This window comes from Strix aluco, chromosome 16 (genome assembly GCF_031877795.1).
Source record: "Strix aluco isolate bStrAlu1 chromosome 16, bStrAlu1.hap1, whole genome shotgun sequence".
Classification (NCBI taxonomy): Eukaryota; Metazoa; Chordata; class Aves; order Strigiformes; family Strigidae; genus Strix; species Strix aluco.
In genome coordinates, this window is record NC_133946.1 from 1,442,997 (window position 1) to 1,464,259 (window position 21,263).

The window sequence follows — 21,263 nt, forward strand, 5'->3', positions numbered from 1 at the left end:
TGGGCTGCTAAGGCAGATATTGCCATGAGAGAGCATGACACTGGGACGAAGCTGATCTCACACATAATGCATAATTCCCAGCAGCTATGTGTAGGTCTTGCTTTATGTTTCTTTTAATAGATATTTACCTATATTTTGGTCATGTAGAAATAATCACTCATTAGTACTAAAATGGGTGTAACAGTCTAGCAGAAACTCAAAAGACCTAAGTTTGAATCTCTGCACAGCTGCAGGCTGTGTCAACCTGAACAACATTTCCGAAGTGACACCTAGCCAGCATAAATGAAGCAATGAGCTGAGTCCAGAACCTGAAGCAGAATAGCTTCATCTCTAAATCTCCATCTCTGCACAGCCCATAAATCATCTGCTCAAAGACTGTAGTACTCAATCTGCTCTTTCCACTGAAGCTGTGCCATTATGCAGAGATAACAAACGTCAACAAAAACGTTTTTCACAGAGAAAAAGCAAAATTCTCAAGCTTAGCAATAAGGGAACTTGTAGAGGGCACAGAAGTCACAGTTAGCAGCCTCTGCTCCCGAATCATTTTTTAACGTTTTGTTGAAGACTTTCATGTGAACTACAGAAACTAGCTAGATTGAAGGAACAGAATCCAGGTCAATTCCCTTTCCAACTACAAAGCTACCATTCACTCTCACTTTGTAGCCAAATAAAATTTTTCTTGTTTCTGGATCAAAAGACATAATCTCAAAAAAAAAAAAGAAAAAGCAACTGGCATGCTATTCCCTTTATAGAAACCTGAAGAATTAATAGAGCAATCTAGCTGACAATCAGAAAAAAAACCAAAAACGCCAAAACAAAACCAAAACTCATTCTGAAAAAACAACTTTAATCATGAAAGGAATCATTCAACCTCCACTTGCCTTAACAAGGCCAGACTACCACTCCTTAGTTTTGGCCACTGCATCCTAACCATAGGAAAATAAATCCTTGGTGGAAGAACCACCAAGGAAGAATACAGATAGAACTAAAGATATTAAAAGCACAAAAAAGTTAACTTTAATAATAGTAATAATGAGCAAGTTGTAGTCAACATAATCAACATCATTAAGTCTTCAGTAGATGATCCTTGAAATACCTGCACCTCCAGCAATGTTTGAAAATTTAGAGCAATTTAAGTCTTCTAGCTGAAATTACTTTATTAAGGTTTTCTTTAGTGCACCCATTCCTAAGCATGGAAGAACATGAAAGTTAAATTCAAATTAATCTGCACTGACATGCAGCAATCTAGAATAACTTGAGAAGTCACAGCCTAAAGACAAAAAAATAATGGGATTAATCCTGCATGTCTTACATATCCAAGTAGTTCCTTCTCTTGCAATTAGTTACGTGGGGACAGCAGGTCTCTCTGCTTGTACAGAGGCTGTGAATAGAGGGCCCCTCTGTAGTGGAGCAAGAGCTGTGTTCCCAGGGCTACCGTCTACTGCTGATTTGTTTCTCAGTAGAATAAATACACTGCAGTCAGTGATAAACATGCCTAATTGCTTTTGAGCTTGAGGGAAATAAACCGGGGGAATTTAACAAAATTGATTACTCCCAAAAGGAAAGTACCACAAGAATAAGAGACATGGTGGGGTGGCCATGCGAATCCTAGCAAGTCTGACTTTATGGAGCCCAGGTAGATAGCCAGGCTGCAAAGGATAGCTATCGCAAACCAATGTTTATATACTACATTGTTCCCCACCTTTGAGATCAAGAAATAAACATGGAATTTACTTACCCAAACCTTTAGATTGCTAAAATTAAGAATCTGGGTTGACCTACTTCCCATACTCAAAACATGGAATTTCCGAAAGCAAATCATTCCACCCCAACACCTGTCCAAGACACAAGGAATGAACCACACACTGGAGATCTCTCCCTCCCCCATCTGACCACACAGGGTGATTAGATATCCCACTATGGTATAGTTAACATCAGCTGAAGTAAATCCACAGAGCAAATCATTCTAAGCAGCAGGTTGAGACATAATACATACACCTCCTCTCTTACAAATTTCCTGAAATAAGTCCACACAGTGCTTGACATTCCATTTATGACAACAGATGCAGCAGCTTGCAAAGATGAGGGACCAAAGTCTAGTACAACACAGATGTCTTCGTAATCATCCATTGATCTTAACTAAGAACTCAACTGGTCCAGAAATGAACTGCGTGTTTACAACTTTAACTTAGATGTACTCTATGTATTGACTGCATGTAATTCATTAATTCTGTTTAGGTCCCAAGGGCGGGGGGTGTGAGGAAGCAAGTGCATTTCATAGACTTCACAGTTCATAACCTTTTAAAATAATGCTGGAACACAAACATCATCTGATTAAACCTAGGAAAACTGAAAAATATTAAAATGATATTGCATAAGAAGACAACCAGGACAGCATGCATGAAGGTGGTTTAAGTGGTTTCAGCTTAATCACAGCACAGCTTTTCAATGAAAAGGTTCAACTCATTACCTATGACGGCCTACAGCTAGGCTGCAAAAAGCAATAAATTGCTCTCTTGCCAGTGTTTTTCCTCTTGTCATTGTTAAAAACTAAGCATCAGATTAAGAGCAGCCTGCCTGCTCACACGATCTTCCAACTGTACACACAACTTAGGGCAGAGCCAGTGCATGATGCATTATTAAGATGTACGATGTGTTGTGATCTGTCTGAAGCACTCTTGTATTGATTTTAATAAAATGAGAGTATTTGGGGTTTTCTGAACCAGTATGTTCCTTGTGAACTCAACAGAACATGCTGTTTTCAGATAAAATTGAGAAAAACTGATTTCAAATACTGGGTTGGAACCACAGATATTTTATTTAACACAATATTCATTAACCTTAGCCCTTTAAAGTATACTTTCTGGTAATAAAGCTCATTAGTGCTATATTATACATGTGCCACACACCTTTATTAGACATAACGAAGGACTGCATTTTGCACAAGACTATCCATCTGGTTCTTTCCTCAGTTTCTTTCACACACAGAAAACACACATACAATCTCAAAAAACACACCATCTTGTTTGCAAACTCAATAGGAAGAGGAAACTAAAAGTTTCTCTCAGTGGGTTGCCTGCTAGCATAAAACATATGCCTCCTACAAAGGATTTGGGGTGGGGCAGGAGAACCTTTTAGTACTAGCCAAGTTGTATTCAGATGTAATTAACACCACAATCACCACAACACACTGCCACAGAAAAGCATGCACCTCATCATCACTGTAAGAAGGTGAAGTGACTTGACCAAAACCATCTTGTAAACTGTGGCAGGCCACAAGCCAAGAAGCCATGATTCCCAGGCTGAAACTTAAGTTCCAGCATCATGCTTTCACTCCACAAAATACTTCTTTCTGGAGTCTATACTGCCCAACTAGACTGCAGTGCTGCCAATCCTGCCCCAAACTGCCCACCACAGAAGTCAGTACACAGACACATGACTCGTACAGCACGCCCACAGGCGACACGACAGAAATGAACATAACGAGGAAAGAAGGAAGCAGAGAAGTAACACACAGGCAGAGCAGGCACACATGCTCTCACTCCATTTCCAGCACCCAGAAAATGCATGCAGAGAAATGATTATCCTACAACATTTGCAGAAGTGTGAACACAGAGCAGTGTAAGATGTGCAATATGGCAGGTACATATTTGTGCATTAAAACTTTTCCATTCTTGGCCAATACCAGTACCAATATTTCCCTTCCCATACTGTTCTTTCCAAATGCGAGGCACACATACTTTCATCCTCTCTAAACTTCTCTTAGCTGGAAATCTCTTTACAGTCTGATATCTATCTTGCTGTGAAAATGTCTTTTTAAAAATACATACTTTAAAAAGCGTTTTATATGAAGGCATTTCTTATTCCCTCTCATTTCCAGGACACTTGATAAAATATTACAAGACTGAAATTTATATGCTAAAGGAATTCCCAGATGGCATCCAATTAAACAATTCAATCAGAAAACAAATTAAAATGAAATATTAGCATAACCCCATGTGTAAACTGTGGCAGTTAAAGCTCTCTGATTTGCAGGATATCCTATGGAATGCAGTTCTATTACCCGTGCTAATTTCATGCCTGTTCAGCACTGCAGAACATCTGAGCTACTGATGCTTCTCTCCAACATAAAAAAGTGGTCCAAGGAAAAGTTTAATAGCAAACTACAGATAACCCTCACAGCCTTACCCAGAACCATTACAGCAGCTGGTTTACCCAATTTACGGCAATGAATCTCAAACTTATAATTTCTTAAAACTGACCTTCAAGCTCATCCCAAACCCAGTCAAGTTTGGGATATTCCTTCTAATGACTTCAGTGAGTTTTGCACCATGACCCAGAATTCAGAGCATCTCACACTGCCAAACAAAATCTGATTAAAATAACATCTTATTCTGTAATCTCTGCCACAGGAATTCCTTGTGAAACCCAGTTATTATGATTGGGCAAGTAAAAGCACCAGAAAATCCACTTAGAGATAATGAGCTGTGGTTTTTATTTATTTATTTCTCTTAACGAGTAAGTGGTTTCATTAAGGTATGAGAACTTCGTAAACTTCATTTTTTTTCCTCTAAATTTATTTTAGTACTTATTACCAAACCATTCACTTTATTTTTAGAATACTCTCTTCAACTTTCATACAAATGTTACTTATGGAAAATATCTTCTGGTTTGGTTTATGCATAGTTACAAAAAGTCACAAAAAAGTTTATGCTCTAATCCACGCTATACCTCCCTGATTTAAGTATACCTTTCTCTACTACTCTGAGAAGAACCAAAGGAACATGCCGATACAGACATTGTTATTTTCCTTGAAAAAAAATAAGAGTATCTGAGCTTCACAGCAAAAAACCGGTTGCTCCAACCTCATCTGAAAAGTCAATTAATTTCATTTATCTAACTCTTAACAGAGCCTTTTGAAAAATCCCTGCCTTCATACATGCTTCCACAGTGCACTCCACTGGCACACAGACACGAATGTACTTCCTTTTTAAAATCCATTTTGGGAATCAAGAAAGACTTAGGGACTGCATAAGAGAACTTAAAACTTGCAGGAGCTGCTATAACTCATCCTCCAGAAAAAAAGTAGTATTTTACTAATTTACGCAAGATGACAAGAATATCTGAGAAATGAAGGCATGGTGACGATGTGTGTCTGCTCTACCTTTCTTCATATTCCCAGAAGTCAGTTGGCCAAAGCTGCCTGGAAGCAAGCAAGATTTTTTTTGCACTGGTGATAGCTATCCTTTACTAGATGGTTTGCTCACCTTTTTCAGATTTAGGAGAGACTACAATTGGGATTTGGACATTCAGCAGAGATTATGCAGAAGCAGACAAAGGTGGTCCTTCTAGATTTTGTAAGAGCTCTCACCTACCCCAACCCTCAGCCTCCTTACTATCCAACCCACTTAGCAGACTGAGGGAATGACTGTAAGACGCCATGCAGATGATGAAAATATAAAGGAATACACTAAAGATCACCCAGCAAAGCAAATTCATGTAAAATCCCAAACTCCCAGGAAATAATCATATTCTCCCCCACTGCTTGCCCACTTCAACCCTCCTCCCAGAGCTCCCGTTAAAAGGAGATCAAATTAAAAAGGCATTACAGAAATGAGAGATTGCCCCAGTTATAATCCCAAGTGTACCCCAGCACTACAGCAGCACTAAGGCAAAACCTTGAGCACACCCGGACACACACAGACTCTCGGCACGGATTAACAGAGTCAGGCTCACAGGGGGAGGAGAACAAAAATTCCCCTCGCAGCAACCCATTTTGGAAAAGAAAAATAACAAACACAAAACAACGACGATAACATCAGGATGGGAAGAGGCTCCCCTGCCCTTCGCGCCGAGCCCTCCCCGAGGACCCCCGACTTCAGTAAACCACAGCCAGGCACGGAGCTGAGGTCGGGTTTATTACAGCACCAGGCCGAGCCCCGTCCGGCGGGGCCGCCGCCGCTGCCCGGCTCCTCGGGCCGAGCCGCCCCGGAGCCCCCCGCCCCCGGCTCGCCCCGGCACCCAGCCCCGCCGCCCCCGGCCCACTCTCCCCGGGCGGGGGGGCTTCCCGCAGTCGGCGGCCCCGGCTCGCCACCCCGTGCGGAGGCCGCCCCAGGAGAAGGGAGGGCAGGGGGGCAGGTGTCCCCCCCCCGCCGCTGCTCTGGCCAGGCAGCGGGCGGGCACCGCCGGGGCTCCCGCAGGCAGCGCAACCCCCGCGCAGCCGCCGGCTCCGCCGGGCTGAGGAACCGCTCTCCACGATCGCGACAGAAATGTCACAGGCGCACACGACAAACGCGGCGGGAGGGGATGGAGAGCGCACACGGCAAGCGGCGGGGTGGGGTGGGGTGGGGAGGGCAAGCAAGCGGGGGTAAGGTGGTACCTTGGATGTGCTGCTTGATGACATTTTCCAAATGGTCCAGCCTTTCTATAATCCTTAAAGTGTCCCCTTTGTCTTCCTCTAACTTTTTTTCTGAGATCGGCTCCTGCACTTTCACATAAACACTGGCAATGTAGTTGGTGACCCAGCCCACGTACAGCAGGCAGACGATGTTAGTCATTCCACTCAAAATCACGCAAGTGGACACTAAAGTTTTGGTTTTCCTGGTGCACACCATCCTGAGATCCCTCCATATAGCTCCAAAAATCCTGTGATCCAGAAAACAAAAATAAACTGCGATGAAAATAAATCCTTTCCCCGCGATACGGAGAGCACTCAGAAGTCAGTAAATTTCCATGCAAAAAGTTCTCTAATCCACAGAATAAAAAAAGATATTTGTCGCCTACCTAGCAGGAGAGGTGGGGGTGGGGAGGGCTGATAATTGGAATCCTGGATTTTAGTACATTAAAATAGCTGAAACTTTGCGCTAGCAGTGCTGACAGCAGACCAGCGAGGCGTGCCGGCCGCCTGGCCGCCCGCTGCTCTCAGGCACCGGCTCCTGCCACGAGCATCAAGGACGCGAGCAGCCGAGCGCCCAAGTGTTGCAAACTTTGTTCCCCCCGACGCCGCTCCCCATCGCAACCGGCCACAGCTCCAGAGTCAGAGCCGGGGAGCAGCCTGCCGGGGAGCGGGGCTTGCTCGGCCGCGGATTGACAGCCCCCTCCTCCAATAAAGAGCCTGCTCTGGCACGGAGGTTGCTGCCATCACCGTATGGCCGACAGGGACCCGCGCGAGGCGGGGTTACCGCGGGGCCCACCTGCTCCTCGCGCGCGCACACATCCAGGCGCGCACACACAGATACACATACATACACATACACAGAGGCGCGCACACACACAGAGGCGCGCACACCCCCCAGAGAAGGGCGTTGGAGCCCCTCCGCCGAGCTGCCGCCCGGGCCCCGCCGCCTCCCGGCCATTCCCGTCGCTGGCTGCAGAGAATGTCCGGCCCGGGTAGGAAACGGCGACCGCCAGCTCCCGGTTGCTGCGAGGTGAGCGCTCGGCTGCTCGGCTGAAGAGAGCAGCCCGCGTCCTCCCGAGACGTGCTTACACGGAAAGCCATCCATTTGCCTGGCGGGGGAACACCGAAGACGTGCCTTTGGCTCATCGGAGTTACCGGTTCCGCAGCTCCAGGTACCCAGCGACCACCCACTGTTCCAATGCGTTTGTCTTTTAGCCGGTTTGCGTGCCCTCCCCAGAGAGGTTGTATTTGCAATAGCAATTGTTGCTCGCGTCCACACCAGCAAGCCCCAGTATCCGTCCATCGCCTCCACCGCTTCCACAGGAATACACTATACCAGAATACACCCTGTCCAGAACGAGCTTCAGTATCAGAGACAATACCAGTAACTCACAATTTAGTTCAGCATATCCATGCTGCCTTCCTCCCTTCAGCTCACGTTTTACATACACTTTTGGAAACGCACTAAAAAGGCAAATTCCTCTCAATATGAAATCCCACCGATTTGAGAGAAGGCACACAATAGATGAATCTCTGCCACTCCTATTAGATAGGGATTTTTATACTAAATGAGAACACTTTCTTTTGGTAGTCTCATGACAGAAATGTAACATTAGCATGACCAGTATTAGGAACAATAAAACACCTGTTAATTAACATCCCAAAAATATTTTAAGTAATTATTATACAGTGAAAGCAAGTAGTAACAAATGCTGTGGATCCTACTGTAGCACATACTCACCCTCCACAACTGATCATTACACTGGGGTTGTCCTGTCGGTGCAAAAAGCACAGCAGATACCAGGACTGACTACTCCGAAGCATACACATGTGAGCATTCAAACCTTCCATATCCTGAATGTACATTTCACTATCTTATTACAAGTAGATGCTTTGACTTAGGGTTTGGAGTTGCTGTTTTAAAATTAATTATAAGCAAGACCCAGTATTCAAGAGAGAAGGCAGGCAACTGTCCTGCCCAAAGGCAGAATGACTTCTTCCTTTCCATCAGCTGATACTCCATAGAAACAGTAAAAATTAAGGATACTCCAACACATACAAAACCAGCACCAATAGAAGCTGCAGTAAACTCTACCAATGAAGCTCAAAAACCAAACTGCCACCTCAGTCTTCTAAGCCTCTCTGAAAACTAACTGAAATTTCTGCCAATTTACAAGTACTTCCCCAGTGATAACACTAAGGGAGGCCAGCCCAGGAGAACTCCTTTGGAAAGCAGAAAATGTACACAAGGTATATGACGAGGAAAAAGTATACATTTACATTTTTAGGAAAAAATATCACCACAGGAAAGTTTGCTAGACAAACCAGCCAATGAACAATTTCAAGCTTTGTAAAGACAAAATATTGACAGAATATACCAGTATAGCTTCATGACATAATTCAGTTATCCTGCATGGTCTGCAATGAACATTTGTCTACAGCATCATTTATTTTCCTATTTCTTTATCTGTATACTTCAGCGTTACGGCCTCGCATCTGGTAGGAACCAACAGCACTAAGGCCGTATCATTGGTCTTTAATAATAATGTTATCTAGACTTACTGTAATCTTTGTAAATTCTGCCTGCAGTCACAAAATACAGGTTCTTCAGCTCTGGCAGAATCCAGGATTTAGCCTTGGACTTCGCAATTTACAGTAAAACTTATCTGAAATACATCCAGATAACGGACAAGTAACAATCATTAATAAGTCATATTTTCCATGGAAGTTTATAAAATATTAACAAACAACTGCTTTTGTAAACAAATATGAACAGTACTTGTTACTAATGACTATCAGCACATCCATAAGTGACATAAAGGTTTGAAAAAAGATGGCTAACATGTCTCGCAGGCCTAATGGGTTGCTTATAACAGCACATAATTGATTAACCTTTTATTGCAGTAACTATTAATAGCTCATTAGCCCTTTGCTCCCAACAGTTTTCTGATCATGTTTAAAATGTAATTTTGTTTATAACTACATTCTCCTACTACCAAAGCTGCACTCCTCAATAGCAGAACAGTAATTCCCTATCTCTTCATTTGAGCCATTAAAACTTGTTTGACTTCATAGCAAAACCTCCAGATGCTTTAATACACGAAAAATACGCTTGCTTTCATGTCTCTGGTAATAATGTTCTGGACTGGTCTCTTTAGAAGTTGTCTTTTACAAGTTTATACAAGGTTGGAAGGCATCCAAGTGTACGCTGTTTAGAAATTGCTTGGTTTTGTCATTTTGATTTATTGTATAGTATGACAATCCAGATGAGAGCCCTTTGTGCAAGGCATTACACAAATACATAAGCAGTCCACTTTTATAATTTAATTGGAACAAAAACAGGAAAAGGAACAATAGGACAATAGAAATGCTGCCAGCCTCACATTACACTCAGAGATAAAATTAGGTGATAAAAACCCTAAACGGGTTGGTTTTTTTTTTTTGAACATTTAAATTATAGGGGAGCACAAGGTCTATGAAATTTGTTCTCTTAAATCACAGTGGTGTGTCTGAAAGTTCTACTTCAGGTGTTTAAGCTTGAAGCAGTACAATCTACTGCATAGGTCATTAAACTAGGTGTCTGATTTTATCCTTGTCCTGATATTGATCTGCTATGTCATGCTATGCAAATTATTTTACTTCTGTTTCACTCTAGATAAGGGAAGAAATAATTTATTAAAATCTGTATGTAATACAGGCTTCAATATGGATCGCCCCCAACTATGCTACTGTAATAAGACACCATTTCAACAAGTGCTGAGAAAGTATTAACCTCATAACCTAGTAAATACAGCCACCACTTAGCTTGCATTAAAGTGTTCTGTAAGGAAAGTAATTCAATTAGTATTTCTTACCTATCATTACAGTTCATGGAAGGGAAATGATGGAAAGGAAGAGATGTTTAAGCACTACATTTTTATTGATGCATTTTGATGTAGGCTAAAACATTTTTAGTAATAAGAGGGGCAGTAGTGAAACATCAGAATCAACAGTATTCACATCCCATTTTACAAGAACAGGTTTCTTACACCTTGTTAGAAATCAAAGAAAAAGCTTAACTTTGTAACATTATTTTGATTGTATTCTATTCAGAGTCTTAGCTGAAATCCTATTAGTTTATGGAGATATCATCTACATTATTATCTAGTCTGAGTAGATTTTCTTCTATTATTCCTTCCCTCTAACCCACAATGATCACATCTTTTGTTTGGAAAGATGATAAAAAATTCCAAAGGCACCCAAGAAGCAACACAGTATTTTACATTGTGGAGAGAGACGACCAAATACTTGTAGAAAAGTCTGAGTTACCCTGAGTAGGTAATTTTTTTGAAGCTCTGATGTCTGGGTCTGCACACACATGAATCAAAAACGATCCATCTCTTGAGCAGAGATTACCCCTTCTGCAGATGAGTTCTTGCCAACAGTTCAAGTTACAAACCTTTTTTTTTTCAGCTCCCCAAAAGAGGTAGCTTTCTGTCTTTTGAAAGTAAAAGTCATGAGTTCAGTCTCCAGGGAATGATCTTCGGTACCTATTGTCCCTAGTCATCTCTCCCTCTAAATTTAAACCAATCATAAAACTTTTATTAAATCATAAAAAGACATATGCAGGTATTGCCGAGATGCCTTTGCATATTCTGGAGCTGGGTTTTGAAACAAGGGATTTGTTATATGGATGTTGTAGATAATGATCATGAACTGAATGCAGAAAAAAAAAGGGGGGGAAAGGAAAATAGGGAAAAAAGCCGAGTGGATGAAAAGGGGGGTGGAGGAAGACAAGAGAAAAATAAAAATTGATTTTTCCTTGTTATGATGGGATACATTATCATGATCTTTACTCCTCTGGCATTTTCTCTCTTTCCCACTCCTCTTACTCTCTCTTGCCTTCTTTGGGTCCGTATCTGCTCTCTTCTGTTATTCGCTGTCATCTTTCTCATCCCTCATTTAAAAATAACCACTTTTAAGTTTACACTAGTTCTGTTACACATCATCCTTTGTGACATTTTTATGAGTCATCAGTTCATTAAGGTTACACAGGACTCCTCATTTTTCACTGCTTGGCAAAGACTGCTAAGCAAAGCATCAACTACAGTGAAATTCAGCCCCATATCGCCATACTGCTGCAGTCTCCTAAGGAGGAGAGGCAATGTGGTGCCCAACTCGCAGACATTCGATGGCATTTGGATAACTAACATCCATGAAACATCATTTCAAAATCATTCACCTAGCACTGAAAGGAAGAAATTAAACAATATAGAACATACAGAAACATGAGAGAGAGTGTGTACTACTTCAAGATGAAAACTGAATTTATGTTCTGGATTGAGCTGTCACTGCACATAAAGCAATGAGAAAACCCCTTATGCAAAGGGAACAGAACAGAGCTAGCAGGAATATTAAAACATCTAATGGAAACTTATGTACAAAAGCAACCTGCAAGAAATAGGGGCACATGGGTACATATTGTCTTCTCCTTCATCACCAGATTCATGCCTTAAAAGACATTTGCCATCCCCCTTATACAGCTGCAATAAAAATTTATGTCTGTATTTTTTGTTTCCAGATTGCATTTTCCATTCTCAGTGTTTGCCAGGCTTACCTTGTCCATTTGTCCTTCCAAAATGTTTTTCTATCCAAAACATCAAAAATCACTTTATACTTTAATTGATCTCTGCTATACTGTTTTATTGGTTACTTTTATGTGCCGGTGTGATTTATTTTTTCTGGCAGCATTACACCGCATTATTTATTTGCAGCAAAACTCTCAGTTAATCCATCTCAAGTGAATCATATGTGGCCAGCAATTCACCAGTATGAGTAAAATATGCACCATATGGTCTTTTGCAAGTGGCATGTCTACAGTTACTCAGAGTAGCATCATGTTCTGTTCTTTTCAAAGCTGTCATGTGTCTATCCCCCACCTCCCCAACGACAACCCTGTCCCTAAGCAACTTCAAGTATCTTCATTTTTGGGTATTAAACCTCGGATATATTTGAAACAGATTTCCAGAGACTGCAACCCACTCAATCTCTGACTCTTTTTATGGTCAGAAGCAAAAAATTAGTAAACGCAAAATCATTTGTGATATCTAAAAATCTTGCCTTTTCAACCCAGTTCTCAGTGCTGTTTTTTCTATCTTTAACTATAATAATACAAATCATTGTACTATGTCCACCAAAAACTGATGCAGCTGAATATCCTATTTCCAATTACCGTCTAGCTCTGAACATTGAGGGACAAGAATAGTCCTTTTGCCAGGCAAAGCCTGGCAAAGCTTCAACACATTTAATGACTTAAAGACTTTGTGTCCGAGGTTGCAACCAAGTGATTGCTTACACTAGCTATATAAGCAATTACAAATTAAAAAATTAATCCCTTTTTAAACCTGTACTTTCTCATATTCCAAAGAAACACAAACAATCACTTTGCAGGCATCTTTCCATCTGTGATTCTACAGGCCTATGATACTCCTTCTTAGGTGGCTCTTGGCCAAGCTTGTATATGCCGCCCTTTCTCACATGACAACTCCATACTTCAATTGCTTTTTGCCCTTTTCTACTTTCACCTTTTTTTTTTTTCTTTTTGAGATGGCAGCCCAGATTGATGCATCATTTCAGCTAACACTGTTGGCTTTCTCAACTCTCACCAAGCCTCGTTAACCTCAGCAAACTAGTCACAAAGATCTCCTCCCCAGGTACATAAAGACCGGTAATAACCTAGATGTAGTTTTGTAGGTCTTTATAGGTGTAGGCTACCTCAGATTTTGCTGTTTCATCAACTTGTCATTCAGGGTCACGGCTTCTCCAATCTTTTGCAGTCAATTTTAGAAATTTCTGTAGTGGATATGGTATCATCACTATTTATATGCTTGTCTGATCATTTCTACATATGATGAACAACACAGATCCCAACCTCCTCTACTCATGACTGTCTTCAGAAACTAATGATTTCTTTTTCTTCTTATTCTTTGTTCTTTCTGTCTTAATCAGTTTTTAATGCACGAATGGAGCTTCTCCTTATGCATAATAGGTATCAAGAGCCTTTGGAGAGCAAACTCCTAGGAAGGCTTTGCAGCCCAAGTACCAATTAAATCCAGCATCAACTGTATCACCATTATCCATATGTTCTCTGATGTCTCAAAAAAAAAAAAAAAAAAAATCAGTAAAGGTGGAAAATGACTTCCTTCGATTGCTCATAAGAGAACTATTTATCTAGATAAAATTTGGAAGAATAATCACCCTCTGTCTTACAGGAAAAGGAGCATTGCAGATTTTTAAGCTTCTTATAAGGATTTTTTCTTTGGGGAGGCTTGGAGTGTCATTTTGTTTCAGAGGAATGGACACCAAGGCATTCAAGAGCATTATGTCAGAGTAAAGAGAGGTAATAAAAGCCACTACCAAGTTAAGGGATAGAACCTTAGAAGTGACTGTAAACTCAAAACAGGTATCAGAGAGAACAGAACATTAAAGTAATGGTCCTTTTTAATCTGAATTGATGGTTAGAAAAAAATTGATTACTTCTGTAGGCTCAGTTCATTGTTCAACCAGAAGTTATAAAGAATCTGGATGATTCTGCTTTACTGGTTTAATGCTAGGTAGGACAGACACACTTGAAGGACAATGCTAGTGGAATCAGTTGGTTCAATTCTCTCATTTCCCAATCAACATTATCCCAGTCTTTTTAAAGATGAGTTTTGGCCAGCTGTCCTTCAGCCAGTGTTACAGTAAATGCACAAGACCCTCTATTGACATTCTTTTCCCAAATTCACATCTAAGCATGTAATTCAGTTGAAACATGCATTCTACAATTTGAGACTGTTGAAACAATTTTCTGGATAACACCTTTCATCAGGTACTGCAGCCACAGCTTAAGCAAACCAACAATTTACATTAAAATGGTAGTAAACCATTCTCTTTTTTAGGTAGATGAAAAAGTCTTCAGTTTTGGGTGTCATTTTGCTTGTTTATGTTTTTAAAATTATTTGATGATGTCAAGGAGTAAACCCTTCTCTAATCTATTCACTGCATAAAAACCACAATGACACTAACAACAACCCTAAAACAAACAAAACAGCCCTTATGCCACTTTTAAACAAAACAGACTCCACAACAAGAAAGCTTTCAGTTCAGCTTGGTATTACAACAACTCTCACAGTATGAGAAGAGATGGAAGTTTTATTTTGTTGGGCCTGGAATATCACACCAGTCTGTGCTGCAAGAATGTCTAACCAAAGTAAGCAACATATTAATACTTCCAAAAGACTTTTTGTTTAAAAAGAGACACTTAAAAAGTTATCTAAGTAATCCAAAAGGAAGCCTGCAGAGGAAGAAGTGGATTGGAGCCAAGAGTTATTTCAGTCACCAGTACAGTACCAGCCAGTACATCTCACCCAGTACATGATTCAGAAATTTATACGTAAGTCTTCAGTCCTTCACATATCACTCCTCATTTTAGAACTGCTGAAAATAATATTTCAAAGAATAAACTTCAGACAACTTCTATTTTTTTTTTTTAATAAAAGAAAGGTTGGTACTCATAAAAAGACATTTTAAGAATCCCACATGCAGTTCCAACCAGATTCTCTCCTTACTAAATACTAAATAAGCAGTATTCCAGATGGTATACATTTGGATCACACGCACATACTCTTTTGATGTGCAACAATCACATTCCTTGCGTTTTGTTCACTGGAATACATATGCTGTATGGTCTTCAGCATAACAAATCAAGCTCACCTCCTTCATCTTAGAACTGTTCAAAAGTGCAGACATATTGAGTTACAACATGACAGTAAAGTTCATTTTTTAATATAGCACCTTATCTCAACCTGCCATCCTGGGGTAGGCTTGTATTAGTTGCATCTTCCAAAAGGAGGTCAGAAAAGGATTTATGATTAGATTATAAGCACAATAGGCTTCCATATAACCACTGGCTTCAGTATGCTTGCATCAATTAAAGATACACATTCCTAATTTACATTTTCAGAATTGGTGGCTCTAAAACACACTTAAATACCATTAACTAAAATTTGCATTCCTCTGGGAACAGACAGCAAATATTTCTTCTGTCACACCTTTGTAGAGCCACAAATCAAAAGACCTCAGTGTTTGACACAGACAGACATTAAGTTCAACGCAGGTTACAAACACCCTTCAACACGCTGAGATGAAGCACAAAGAAATTCATGTTTCAAGCATGAAGATCAAGCGTGAACAGTTCATGAATGTGAACTATTCAGATTAAACAGATCTGAATTGTTACTGGAATCAGACCTAGACCACCAAAATCTTAGCATTTACTTCTACAAATTAAGTGTTGTCTTCTTGGTAAATTAGCTCTTCCATTCTACATCATACCTGGCACAACTAGCAGCAGAGAGCCCCGGTACACCAAAGGAACAATAGCGTTTGAACAGTGGCTGAAGCAAAAGTAACTCCCTACTGAAAAACTTCCTGAAGCCTGCAATGCAACTTGGAGATCTTGCATAAAAACAATGACCACGGCCCCATCAGAAACTGGTTTCAAAAATGAAGCACACAGCGTAAGTGAGAGTTAGTTGTATAAATGAAGAAACACCCGAGGGACCCAGGCTTGACCAAATCTCTGAAAGGTCCATATAAATCAATAAATTCTCAGTTACCAATATAATCAAAACCAACGGGGCACTAGCAAAGGGATTTAACAAATCCAAGCAAGCTTGAAGCATAAAGTAGCATTAACTTTTATAGAAACTTACCATATCTCTCTGAGCCTAAAGAGTTATAAACTGGTCAAAAAGAAAAAAAAACAAGGAGAATAGTTTGGTACTTGTAACATGAGGAAATGAAGCACCAGTTTCACTGAAATTTTGCTTAGATTAAAAGGACTGGGCCACTGAAGCTGTAAGCATGAAAAGTTGGATGAAAACAAACATAAGGATTTTAGAGGGAAAAGCTATCACGTGGCTGGTAATATTGCCATAACTGTGCAAAAGCTCTGGATGACAACTTGGGGTGACTGGGAGTTATTTGAAGCAAGGAAGAATGTTGCTTCATTGTACTTCTGTGAGTTGATAGTATAACAGGTAGAAATAAAATACTGTTACGTAATTTTGGAAGATTTCGAGTCTAGAAGCTGGCTTCAGATACAGTCAATTCTAGGCTCCAGTTGTAATATTTACAGCTTAATTTACAGCTTGAATTTTTATCAGCACAACACACGCAGTGTTGTGGTTTGAGCCCAGGGGTAAACTGAGCACCACGCAGCCACTCACTCCCCCCTTACCCCTCAGGAATGGGAAGGAAAAAATAAATTAGCAAAATACTCAGGAATTGAGATAAGGATAGGGAGGGACAATCCACCCATTACAGTCATAGGCAAAAGACAGACTCGTTAGGGGAAGAAAAAGAACATCAGTTTAATTCAGACACTAACAACAACAACAACACTTAACAGACAGAGTAGGACAGTAAGAAGCATTACCACATGTTAAAAACACCTTCCCCCCATCCCTCCCTTCTTCCAGGGCTCAGTTTCGCTCCTGATTTCTCTACCTCCTTTCCCCCAGCAGCGCAGGGGGAAGGGAATGGGGCTTGCAGTCAGTTCATCACCCATTGACTCTGCCGCTCCTTCCTCCTCAGGGGGAGGATTCCTCACACTCTTCTCCTTCTCCTACTCCAGCATGGGGTCCCTCTCACAGGACACAGTCCTCCACAAACTTTCTCTGACGTGAGTCCTTCCCACTGGCTGCAGCACTTCCCATGTGTTGACATCCTCCCAGCACCAAACTACAACAGCGGGGTCTTCTTCCCTCAGAGTCCCGGCCTTCTTCAGGCACAGCTGCCTGCTCCAGCATGGGGTCCTCCACAGGCTGCACATGGGTCTCTGCTCTTCCAGTGACCTCCATAGATGACAGGGGGGCGGTCCTGCCATCTCACCATGAGCCACAGGGACGTCTCGGCAGTGGCACACACCCCCCCTCTTCCTTCCTTCCACTGACCTCGGCATTCACAAAGGTGTCCTTCTTGTAACTCCTCCTCACAACTCCCAGTCCTCCCAGGCTCCCCTTCCTAAATACGTTATCACAGAGACATGGCCTCTGTCACTAATTGGCTCGGCCTTGGCCAGAGGCAGGTCTGACTTGGAGCCAGGGGAGCGTTGGGAAGCTTCTCACAGGGGGCCACCACTGTAGCCCCCTGCCCTGCTACCAGAAACCCCCACCACACACACAAACCCAGCACACACGCACAATCCACAGCTGCTTTAGGCCAAATAAAAGCTACAAAATGTATTTTGTAACAGGCACCCAGCAGTTCACTAACCCACAGCTTTCATTCTAATGACCACATGGGAGGATTACAGAAATGCCCAGGCTTTTTTGACTGAAGGACTGCAAGTGAGAACATAATTTATTTTTTTTTTAGTGTGCTCAAGTGGTTTCACCCTTCCTTTGTATTGTCTTTTCTAGTCCAGTTCAGAACTAAACAGGACTCACACCGTCATTATGGCTACCGTTTTGTTCATTGCCAAATTCATACCGGATGTCAGGAAAATATCAAACTATTTATTCCTTTGTTGGTCTTAAATAGCCTGCACACTAAGAAAAATAATTTTGTTTTGTAAAAGTCACCTACTTTTATAAAGCTCAAGACAGGGAAGGGCATGAATTTCTAATTGGCTCTGCTAATGCCAGCTCACAGTACATCCAGTCACAGAGTAAGTTACCACCAATTACCAATACTACAAGATCTTCTGAAGAAACAAGCAGCTGAATTTCTCTGTGTAAGCATCCCAGTTTACCTTCCTGTTCATTATAGTATTTGCTTCATACATGCTGGAACAACCTCTTCCAAACTCCTCTCTGCCCTACAGAGCACTTTCATAAAAACATTACTGGCTCCTGGAGTCTAGAACAGAAAGTAAGAGCTCAAGCAACTATTGGAATCCTTCCTGTTATTGAAATAACAAACAGCACATGTTTAAATAAAAAAGTCGACTGTAGAATGACTACTATGGAAATTTCATGAGCAAAAGATATTCAAAAGTATAAATTTATGCACTAGATCTGTAGTACTAATTAGGAGATGGGATCAGAAAACATCAGTTCAGAACAGGAAAGGGCATAAGAGTTTCAGAGATTTTTAAAAATCCTATTTTTTTTAGCTACCTCAAAATAGTCCACATAAGAGACATTGGTCAGTTCCTTAGGTTGCAACAGCTTTAACGAATTAAATGGCAATTTTTAAAATCCAACAACCTGACCAACTACTTATTATGAAGTCCTGGAGGATAGCTAAGTAATTATTTTTCAGCCACTGAGATAGCATCCAGACACTTTAAAGGTTGCTGTTGCTTGTGTTTGCCAACCTAGAGTTTCCAAAAAGCTACAAGATAATATGGGTTTAAGAGTAAGGTGCAATCCATTTCAATCATACGACATCTCTTCCTCCTTAGCACCCCTTGTGTGTTTTCACCTACCCAGTTCTATGGAGTTGGTTTTGTTAGACAATTACCTATATAAGATTACTTTCCGTTGGCTTCTTGCCAAAACCATTCAGCCTAGAAGAGCTGAAATCTTCAACCATCAACTAGAATAGTGTAGCTGACATATCTTCAGGCAACTGCAGTGTGGTATCTACAAACAGCACCGTGCCAAAACAAATTTCACTGATCTTAAACATCACTTCATGTTGAGACCTAGATATCATTATACCAGCAATGAACATAGGCCAGAACTGTTGTGTTTAATGCCACCTTCACAGCAGGAACTCAGGTTAACCTCAACCATAAAACAGTGCTAACCACAAGAGCTTTTTTCAACACAACTGGGAGAAGGGCAAAGAACTTCAGATGAAATAAATCAGCATAGATCTGTTGAAACCATAGAACAACATAATTCTCTATCAGCTAACAGTCTGAGTTTCTTTCTTTAATGTCCTGTTCAATAAAAGATCTTCTAATTTGTTGTAGGTATTGTTACAGGAGGCAATTAGCTGCTTTATGATTTAGACAAGCCCCTAGTGAATGCATGGTGTGCAAGCTGGCTGTGTTTCCAACTGGCAAGGTAGCCATAAGATACTCCGAAGTCAGTTGTCTAGGAATCATAAAAACCAATTCCCACTTTAGAGCCAAGAATGCCCCATCTACTACTGAAGAAAACAAGACAAAGTTGAATCCTGCCATCAGCCTTTTAGTTAGTGCTAACTACTGAACAGACTAAAAAAACTGATGAGGACAATTCACTAAGGCTAAACAACTTGGACGGTGTTTCTACATACGGGTTGATAAAGGAGGGCAATACAGACCACAGATCCCAATTTGTACAGTATGGAAATTGCAGCAGACACTGCTTCTCTGTACCTTGTAAATAATACAGTTATTTTAGTGACAGAAATTCTGCTCAAGGCTCACGTGTTATTTACAGCAGCCTCACGCTTTCCTCCCTAAGGCCTACCTCAGCAAACTTCTGTTTCTTTCAACAGCGTGTTAGAAAGGTTCCATTGCAAATGCTGCAGAAATAAAGTTTTCAACTCTGAGAATTCATGTCAATTCTTGGTGGGTCACTAATGCCATGGAAAAGTAGTGTAAAGTGTTACTACCTAGTAACTTCCTACCTGACAACAGCCCTTCCTCCTCCTGCATCTGGACTTCTCAACTGAAGTCCCTTAGGAACAAGATGATACAGAATCAAGATTCACATACTGATTTGCACAGTAAACAATCCATACAAAGACCATTTTAAGCCCTTGCAGTGGAAAGTGTGATGGTTTAGCCCCTGCCGGGGTCTGAGACTACGCGGCTGCTACCCCTCCCCCACAAAGGGAGTGAAATACAAAGCCCCAAGACTGAAATAAGGAAAGGTTTAATACAACAATGCAATAGCAACACAACAAACAACAACAATAACAATAACAGTAATAGTGATAGCAATGAACAGAGCAAAATAGCTACCAAATACAGCAGTTTGAAGCACGATGTACAAAACCATGAGTGCACCGCGCTCCCGCCCAGGAAAAATGTGACCTGCCAGGATGTGAGGAATAACCCGAATAACCCGGCTAGAGCTCCCCCCCCACTGCTGGGGAAACTTAACCCTATTCTGGTTAAACCAGGACAAAAGTAAAGAGCAAAGGGTAGATAGAAGGTGGAGGATTATGAGAAGACAGGCAAACAACTCAACATGTAAACAAAGAGAAAAAACAAGGTGCAATAAAAAATTTACATTTATTAAGTGTTCACCAGTGACACAAGATACAATTCTATGCTTTGTTTGTTTTTTCCCCTCAAGGGAAGGACCACTGGAAGGACTAGAGAAGCATCTAATCTGCTGCTTATTTTCTCGTGATAGTAATTTATTTTACTTCCTGCTGTAAAAGACAGAAAAAAACCCCAACCATGTTTCAATGTAATTTTTCCCCCAGCTCAAGCAATTTCTACCAGTTTTAACTTAGATTTATCTATCGCATGCCAAGCATTATTTCATTAAAATGCTGTGTTCTGAGGATGACTCATCAGTCAAATAATATTTCTGTAAAATATCTGCAGAACTCAGTGATGCCAGGCTGCAGAATACACTAGCTGTTAAGAGCAGTAATAATTCTAGTTGCCATTTTTGATGATAAGAAAACTAAGCAGCCGTAATTTGGGAGTTATCATTGGGGTTTTTGTTAAGCAGGACCTTCTGTTTGCTACGCAGAATCTGAACACAAGTTCATCGTTACCCATTTCTCTCAGTAGATCTATTTTCATACTTGCAAGTACATTGTGATATCAAATGACATTTAAAACACTCAGCATACAGCAATAAGGTGACTTTGGTGTTTCATGGCAAGTCACCTGTTTGTAACACGTTTTAAAGCCAGTTTGTGGCAAGAGAAGAACTCATGAGAC

The 21,263-nt window shown here is 41.0% G+C and overlaps 1 protein-coding gene and 1 long non-coding RNA gene across 7 annotated transcripts in view; one reads left to right on the forward strand and one right to left on the reverse strand.

The window, feature by feature from the left end:
- Nucleotides 1–7,018, reverse strand: part of GALNT18 (polypeptide N-acetylgalactosaminyltransferase 18) — a 298,611-nt gene extending 291,593 nt beyond the window's left edge. For all 6 annotated transcript variants that reach the window (XM_074842459.1, XM_074842456.1, XM_074842457.1 and 3 more), the window contains exon 1: nucleotides 6,380–7,018. In XM_074842459.1, the coding sequence (XP_074698560.1) occupies nucleotides 6,380–6,614 (235 nt within the window). In that variant the 5' untranslated portion in view covers nucleotides 6,615–7,018. The remainder of the gene's footprint in view (nucleotides 1–6,379) is intronic.
- A 180-nt stretch (nucleotides 7,019–7,198) lies between these two features.
- The window catches only part of LOC141930931 (uncharacterized), an 80,070-nt gene continuing 66,005 nt past the window's right edge, over nucleotides 7,199–21,263 (forward strand). Inside the window, exon 1 of the long non-coding RNA XR_012625441.1 lies at nucleotides 7,199–7,569. This is a non-coding gene — a long non-coding RNA (uncharacterized LOC141930931). The remainder of the gene's footprint in view (nucleotides 7,570–21,263) is intronic.